The sequence below is a fragment of the Helianthus annuus genome, chromosome 12 (assembly GCF_002127325.2).
Source record: "Helianthus annuus cultivar XRQ/B chromosome 12, HanXRQr2.0-SUNRISE, whole genome shotgun sequence".
In the NCBI taxonomy this organism is placed as follows: domain Eukaryota; kingdom Viridiplantae; phylum Streptophyta; class Magnoliopsida; order Asterales; family Asteraceae; genus Helianthus; species Helianthus annuus.
The window spans coordinates 128,998,316-129,007,304 of NC_035444.2; the positions used below are offsets into that span (position 1 = coordinate 128,998,316).

The 8,989-nt window shown below is 38.7% G+C and overlaps 1 protein-coding gene across 1 annotated transcript; it reads right to left on the reverse strand.

Annotated features, from left to right (window-relative positions):
• Nucleotides 1-919: 919 nt before the first annotated feature.
• LOC110894847 (AP2-like ethylene-responsive transcription factor AIL6) lies at nucleotides 920-5,633 on the reverse strand. Its single transcript, XM_022142077.2, has 8 exons — nucleotides 5,212-5,633; nucleotides 4,297-4,783; nucleotides 4,121-4,203; nucleotides 2,283-2,291; nucleotides 2,100-2,188; nucleotides 1,912-1,985; nucleotides 1,690-1,817; nucleotides 920-1,598 (listed from the first exon to the last, which is right to left on the reverse strand). Exons 1-8 carry the CDS (start codon nucleotides 5,315-5,317, stop codon nucleotides 1,138-1,140), a joined length of 1,437 nt encoding a protein of 478 aa, XP_021997769.1. The 5' UTR covers nucleotides 5,318-5,633; the 3' UTR covers nucleotides 920-1,137.
• Nucleotides 5,634-8,989: the final 3,356 nt, after the last annotated feature.

Genomic DNA, 8,989 nt, shown 5'->3' on the forward strand with positions numbered 1-8,989 from the left:
TTTAACTTGGGGTAATATCGTAATATGAATTTGAACTAAGGGCACAATCATAATTTTAAGCTGGAGGAAAACCTTATTTTTTTGAACTGAGGGCAAAATTATAATTTTGAGGTTGGGGCAAAAGCATAATTGTATTTTAAACTGGGGGCAAAATTATAATTTTTAATAGAGGGCAAAATTATAATTTTTAGCTAGGGGAAAACATAAATTTATTTTGAACCGGGGGTTGAAAACGTAAATTTGGGCTGCGGGCAAAATCGTAATTTTGAACCGAGGGCAAATTCGTAATTTTGAGAAGAGGGCAAAAGCATAATTTTAGTTTGGGTCGAAAATGTAATTTTAAACTACTGGCAAAAACGTAATTTAAAGTTAATATAAAATAATAAACTGGTTGGTCCAATGGGTGAGTGCCAGGCAGCTGCCTAGCACTATTCCCCCGTTTGAAACTAATGGCAAAACTGTAATTTTAAACGGGGCACAACCGTAAATTTGAACCAAGAGCAAAATTAAGAATTTTAGCTGGGAGCAAAAGCGTCATTTTATTTTGAATTAAGGGCAAATACGTAATTTTGAACCGATGGCAAAATCGTAATTTTAAAGCGGAGATAAAATCATAAATTAATTAGGCTAATAGAGGAGTGTCTTGCCGCCCATGTCACCCAATAAAGGGCAACAACTATTGCCGCCGACACTCTATTGAAAATAGCACATCACGTGGCTCTCTCTCTCTCATCTCATCCCTCATCGAAATCGTATAAAAGTATGGTACATGTGGATGTATCATTATTCATTTCATTTGAAAATTAATATATAGGTTAATATTATAATTTTTTTTTCCAAAAACTTCTTAAATTGCTAGTGGTTTTATAAGATATTTAAAATTTCTAAGAGTATAAAATTAAAAAAAAAAAAAAAAGAATGAAAGAAAGAAAGCCCATAACTAGCATTCCAAACACCTGTTGACAATTATAGTCCAACCTCCAAAAACATATAATTTAAGAAAACAGAAACATTATACCCAGCCCATACTAATACTAAGGTAAGTAGATCACCTAGGCTAAACCGGTCAGCAATGGTCAGCTTTAAAGAGTTTCAAAATTAGCATTCTCTATGGTGCTAAGCTACTTTGGCCACGTGTTAGTATGATTGGTGAGGCCAAATGAAGAACTCGCCCGAAGTTGTTGGCGGCAGTAGCGCCATCGGATTCCCAACAGTCGACAACGAACCGGAGGTTGCGGGGTGGTTGGGCAGGAGGTGATGGAAGAAGTTCTGGTGATGGTATGCTGGTGCGGAGTTTGGATCAAATGGCATTGCGTAAGGAATGGGAGAGGCTGAGGAAATGTTGGCGAAACTGATGCTGCTTCCGTTACTACCGCTGTTGTATTGTGGCGGCTGCTGGTGATGGTTTGTGATTTGGGCCGGTTTTGGGTCGGACTCTAGAGAGATTTTCAAGCGCTTTGCGGAGCTGCCGATGGGAAGGGAGCTGTTGGAAATAGCTTGGACATCATACCGTTTCATCTCGAAGTTTGTGACTGCGTTCACCCCCCGGAATTTAATTGCTGCTATGTCGTACGCCTCGGCTGCTTCCTCTTCGGTGGCTGCATTATTTTTTTAAATGTACGTGATTAATTAGCTTGTTAACAACCGTTGCATTCTATGGTCTCGACTACAGAAAGTTGTAGATTTTACCAAAAGTTCCGAGATACAGATCTTTGTTTCCAGCAACACGGCCGATCCTGGCTTGCCAACGACCTTGTTGATGATGCCTCGTGACACCCCTGTAGATGGATGCTCCCCTTGAGAAACCGCTACTTTTCCTGGAATTTTTTACAAAAAAAAAAAAAAAAAAAAATTTAGACCCGACCCATGCAATTTGCCACTTATAACAACAGGTTAAGAAAGAAAACAAACCTTCTAAGTGATGCAATGAATTCTTGCTTTGTTGAGTTTTTCATTTCTTCAAGTTCTGTTGCATAGCTTGCAACCTACATCAATACAAATCCAAAAATGAATTATAGTCCCATTATCATAAAATATCAAAAATCCGCTTCAATCAATCAATCAAATAAAACCGAGATGATAAAGCAATATCTATTTACCGGGAAGTTTGTGGTGGCAGTCGGTCCCCAATATTTAAGAGCAGCCAAATCATAGGACCGTGCCGCCTTATCCTCCTTATCATAACCGCCTGATAATCCACGAGACACGTTATAATCAAATAATACAAAAAAAAAAAAAAAAAAAAAAAGAACAATTGACGGGTATAAGTCGAGTCCACTTACCCAAGTACACTGCGAAAAATAACATCAGTGGTCGGAGTAACAGCAATTAGCCATTTACATGCAAAAGAAAGGAAATGTTAGCTTATGTAAGTGGTCCATGATTTGATCACCAAAATACTTTCAGATAAAGCAAAAGCTAAAAGTTAGGAAAGCACTCATTTCGACCCGTACATACATTGATGATATGAACCACACGGTTAAGACCGGGGCTTGGTTTAACACAAAAGGAAAATAAAGCGGTTTTAGTATGGTTTATCTTTATCTCGTATAATGACCTATTCAACTTTTCTTACTAAAGTCACCCAAACAATTTTACAAGCACCAAGGTATGTATTTAGTTTGTTAATAAAAAAACATGTCACTTTCTAGGATGAAAAAGAAACAAAGTTAAAGAAAATTGAAGTAATATTCGTACGGATTTGGTATAATAAACGAAACTAAATACATATAATGTAGTAACAACCGTCGCTTGTCAACAAACGTTACCCAATGCAATGCAATCCGATTAAAAAAAAAGTTGCATGTTTCTTTAATTAAAATTCACTAAATTGATGTATTAGTTTTAGACTTTAAAAACGTTTTGAAATGGGAAATGAGAGTTTGACTTGGTCAAAGATATAAGACTGAATGAGGAAAAAAGGAAAGTGAAAAGCAAAAGTAAAAGCAACTAGTGATGAAAAGAAACTACAGTGAAATGCAGACCTACCTAGCTACAACATAGTTTGTGTTGTGTGATACTAGATCCAGTTGGAAAGAGAAACAAATTTAACAAACAGGATTTTGTTTATATCTTGTGGACATATTCCTTCCATTTTGGGCAAACACATGACAACAACCATTCACTCATTTGAACTCCTTTCAAATCACTTTTTATAAAAATCAGTTTTGAATACTCTATAAATATCTGTATTTATCAGTTTCAGCATAAATAATAGAGTAAATTACTTTTTTTTAATTCCTCTGTTTTAGTGGTTTTAACCAATTGAATCCAAAATAAAAAAATTTAACGCCTCGAGTCCCTAACCACTCATTTTATAATGTTTTGAGTCCAATTTACAACACTTGTACTTTTTATTTTGGACTCAAGTGGTTAAATGCAATAAAACACAGGGACTCAAAACGTTATAAAATAAGAGGTTATGGACTCAGAACGTTAAACTTTTTGATTTTGGAGTCAACTGGTTAAAACCAATAAAAAAAAGGACTCAAAAAGTAATTTACTCTAAATAATAATAAAAATCAATATACTTTTACATTATTTTTTAGGAAAAATCACTCACTCGGATTAATTTTGACATATTAAAATCCCAGCTTGTAAAACGTACACGAAACTAATATTTTTAAAACAAAAAGCCCAAATACACGTGCCTTTGAAAGTGTTTTAAAACAATGATCTCTTAATTCTTAAATTGGTCAAAATAAGATGTTAAAGTTTCTTCTTTTGATGTCACTTTATCAAACTGTTACAAATTTAAAAGTTAACTAGTCATTATTTTAAAAACAATCACAAGTACATGCACATGAGACAAGTTTATAGACTTTAATATAAAAAATTAGCTTAGTCACTTTTTTGTACACTTTTTACAAATTTAAGGAACTTGAATTGAATATACCAAAATTAATGCATAAGCCAATGAAACCCCCTTTCTCCGGCCGGTTATATCTTATACCCGATCAACACTACGCTACGACAATGCTCGCGATTGTCACACCTTTATAACTCAGATTGTTGGGGTGTGACCACAAACATGTCATCTACTAAATTACAATTAACTTTATTAACATTTTCTAATTACAATTAAAAAAAAGATAATAATTAAGAAGAAATGTTGTTGTACCTTGACGTCCTTTCCTGGCCTGACCCTCTCTCCTACAGCTATTATCCCAAAGATGCGCTTCATATCTTCCAGTCCACCTATGTCTGCACAAATCACCATTTTTTTATAAAACACTCAAAACAAATATTTAAACATTTTAAAAAATAAAAGACAATGAATAATAATAAAAATGATACCTAGTAACACCTCTGTAGATCGAAGTCCTCTGCCCAAAAGTATCAGCAATCTTCTTACAACTATTCTGACCACCAGAATCAACGGCCACGATCGCCTTTTCATCTCCGCCGGCGGCGGTGGTAGTAGTAGTGGTGGTTGTGATTCCCAACGACAAAGCATTCACTGACCGTTGACCGTAACCCAACTCGGTCGACTCGGAGAACTGAGTCGCCGAGTCGTCCACCTCGGACCCGGAGTTGGTCTGAAACCCAGCGGTTGTGATCGCTTTAAGGTCTTGTTGATCGGTGTAGTAGACGGGGCTAGTTCCGTCGTAGATATGAGTCAATGAGGAAGAGTCCTGTGTTTCGGTTTCCGAGTAACGAAACGGGTTGGATGCCATGTCGCCGCCTAGAAAATCTTCTAGCTTAGGAGCTTGGTGGTTGTTAATGTCGGAATCCACAAAACTTCCCACTCCTTCTTGGTTGTCTTTTCCGGTGTTAGTCCAACCTGCACCACAAAACATATGTTACTATACATTTGTACATGTTTTAGAGCTGGGGTTTCTCTGAAAGTGAAAGCAGCCCTCTATCTTTAGTAGAGATGGAGGCAAGGTCTGTCTACATCCATCCGACCATCTCCATACCCTATAAGTAACTTTGCTACTGGGTATGGATATGGTTGTTGTTATACTCTAAATTTGTACATGCACAATGCGGCTCCACTTTTGTTTCTGCTCCGTATTCAAGAGCATAAAATTTTGCTGCACCTGAATCCGGACAGGTGCAGCCTATTCTACAAATTTTGTAGAAGTGAATCGGGCCGAATTCAGACAAAAGATAACAAAATAATAACAGATTTTGTAGGAAGTGAATCCGGCCGGATTCAGACAAAAGATAACAAAAAAAATAACAGATTTGAAAAGCAAAATGTAGTACCACCGTTGGAGTAGAAATTATCGTTGAAGAAATACTGGTTCGGCTGCGAAGTGAACATCTCCATGGGTGACAAAGAAAACGAAAGCCAGTTATTTTCTCTAGCCATTAGTGATGAACAAGAAGATGACAAAGGGTTCAGAAACAAATCAAGCAACCATTTTTAAGGAGTGAAAAAGTAATTGTTTTTAGGCTGAAATGTGTGATTTTGAAGGAAGGGGATGAAGAATGGGGCACATGCAGATAAGAAAGTAGGGGGGGAAAGTGAGTTTTGAGATGGTAAAAAGTTGAAGAGGAGGAAGGAGAAGAAGAAAAGAGGGGTGGGTGTAGGGGTAAGGGGGGGTATATAGTGGCAGGTTTCATGGTCGCACCGGCGTAAATTCAGTGGGAAATTCACACTTCTCTATATGTATTCTTCTTTCTGACCATAAGCATAACATAATAATAATTGTTTAATAATTATACTCTATGCCTCTCTACTATTTCAAATTTGCAACCAACCGTATACATATACTTTTAGGGTGAGCGGGGCTCCACCGGAGAGTGGCCGTGGTGACCCAATTCCCCCAGCGGGAACATCGCCGCCATCCCTGCGGTGACCGAATTCGGGGAGGGTGGTCGGGGGGAGTTCACTGAAGAAGGGGAGGGTTGTTGGTGGGGCCAGCCTCATTTTCAACCAATCAATGATTTTCTTTTTTCTTTGTTTTTAATAAAAAATAAGTCACCTAAGAGGAGAGTGCCGCCATCAAATTGGGGTGTGAGGGGAGTTTAAGAGAGAAGTTGACGTGGCATAACCTGATTGGGTGTGCGTAAGAGAGGAGACTCCCCTCTTAGGGGAGTGCCCCGCTCACCCTTAAAATGCTTATATGTAGTAGTGGTTTGATATAAAAAGAGAAAAAGATATGAAATGTATGAATATATTATTTTTTATATGTTACAATAAAAAAAAAGTTACGTTTATATGCGATTACACGTTTATTAGACTTTTCTAATTAATTTTTATGTACATGTTAGACATATAAAAAGAAAAAAAATGTGTGGATTGTATGATATGTTAAAAGTTAAAAACACAAATATTAGCATTTACACGTTATCATACTTCTATTGTTAATTTATTTATTTGTAAATTGTGTTACTACTAATTAAACTTCAAACATAACCTCTCTAATTAATTTGTCTGTGTATGGAATATACGTAGTACTTTTTAGATTTTTTTGAAATAGGGCAGATTTATAGATAAAATTACTTAAGTAAGGTGCTCAAGATGGTGGAGAATCGGAAAAAACTGAAAAGACATTACACAGGAAAACTAGAGAATTTAAAGCTACTCCATAATTCCCAATCCAAGTTTGATAGTCCAGCACGCGTTATGACCCAGAAAAATACCCTGCTTTTATGCCACCAATAATCTTTGAAAGCGGAGTTGATTTCTCGTTAAACATTAGTTCATTTCTAGTTCTCCAAAGCGTCCAGCACGTCGTTGCTATAATCACGAGTACCGTGTAACACCTCGTATTTCCGTATTTCCATGTGCTTAGAAAATACGTGTGCGTTTTTCTATTCTTGGAATCACAGTCGAAATCGGATCGAAAAACTGACTAGAAACGATAGCCGAAGCGTTTTTAACGCAATTGATGAACGTACGCGTCAAAACCGACTTCCGGCATACATTTTACGTATTTTCAACTTTAAATAAAATATTACGACATTTTATGAAGTTCGGGTGTGAAAACGGGTCTTGAAACGCGCTTAGGCCGCTAACGGGCTTTAGGCCCAATCCACTCAAACCCTAGACCAATATACCCACCTTCCTCCTAACAAACCCTAGCCCCAACCCCTGCCTTCTCCCTCTGCGATTTCCGGTCATCGGATTCCGGTTTCGGCTACTCGTCTCCAGACACACCCACACATCCCGACAACCTCCCCTTCTCTTTGCCTTCTCCGATACACCCCCTTGTTCTCCGACAACAACCCACAACCCCCTCACCTCTTCTCTTCTTCTTAAACCACCACACAACCCTCCACCCTTGTCGGTTGAACGGCCGGTGTCACACCCCAACCGATGGCGGAATCATCGGGGCGCGGCACTGAGCGAAACAGATTGTCTAGAAGTTTCCACAACAACTATTATATGAATTCAGTTTACATGACACGTCCCATACCGTGTCCCAAATAAATAACAAGTTATCATAGAAAGCAACTAGGCAAATAAATTCTGTTCCGACAACTCAGATTTAATTATTACAAACCAAATGAATAAAAGTATTGCTTGAAGTCACTAAGACCTATCCGGACAAGATCTACAGACAGCTAATGCCATAGACCCCGGATCGGACAACTCCAACGGCTCCATGGCAATTGTTTATTTGCTTCTAGAGATCCCTAGGTAGACCACTACCTATAGCTATTCATTGGCCTCTAGAGCTTTATCCTAGCCACGCTTTCCTAGCAGATAAGCATCTTAATTACCTGTCACATACGTTAAAATAAAGTCAATACATAAAATGTAAAGGTGGGCACACAAGTTTGATAATAGCATATAGAGTTCGAATAGTTTACGCATAACCAGGCACGTACACAGAGGAAAACGATGCATGTTAATTATCGACATGGGACCATTGATACCAACGACTGCGGGTTGACCGTCCGAGACGGTTCGCAATACATGATTACCACCGTAATCCATGCAAGTAATTGTCCTTAACAACCCCCGTGTGAACGGGTGCTGAGTCCAAACTATAGTACTATGTTACTAAGGCAGGTAGATAGCATTCCACGTGTAAACATAATAAACAGCATTCATTTAGTCAAATAGCACATGCATTCGGTTAGCGTTCAAATAGTTTGTGTTTGATTGTGATTTGATAGGTAACGTATGTAACACCCAAAAGTGCTAAAAGCAAAAAGGGATCGAGTATACTCACAGTGATTGATTGTGGATTGAAGGGAGTGCTGAGAGTAAGATTAGCCTGAATAGTTCGATAGCATAACGATAAGTAACGCGGAAAAGTAAACAAGTATGGATGGATCGAATGGGCTGGTCGATCGAACGACATGTTCGATCGAATGGCCCGTTCGATCGGCTGGTATATCCGATTGGACAGTCCCGTTCGATCGGCTGGTAGGCTCGATCGGCTGGAACATTCGAGTGGATTGTTTCTTCCTCTGGTGTGTTTGTGTTTGAGGATTTGAACTTTTGAAGTTTTTGTTGCAGTATTTGAGAACACTGAAGTGTTCCTAAATTTCAAGTCGATCGATCGAACGGTTCGTTCGATCGGCTAGCTCACTCGATCGGCTAGGAGCTTCAAGGTTAGTCCCCAACTGAATGTCACTCGATCGAACAGTCTGTTCGATCGGCTGGCATTTCCTACTACGAACGAGTTGTGAAAACGATTAAGTGTTGAAGCATAGTATCTCATGATCCGAACAGTAATGTTCATCAATCGAGTGCCATGTTCGATCGAACACTACTTCGTCAATACTATACCTCATGAAATTTTGAAAGTGTGGGACCATGTGCTAGCCGATCGGCTGGCCCGGTCGATCGGCTGGCATGTCCGATCGTCTGGGCTGTTCGAACAGCCTAGCCGTTCGGCCAACATTTCTGACCTGGTCGGCCTTTCGTCTAACACTTGGCTGTTTGTTTATTTGTCATTCTTTCAAGGTATCTTGACAACGTGTTGAACTATGATAACCTCCGTTCCTACTTGTTTCCTTGGCTCGAACAGGAATCACCCTAGTCTGGCCGGTGAACGGTTCGGAATGTCGGTTTAGAGTTTAA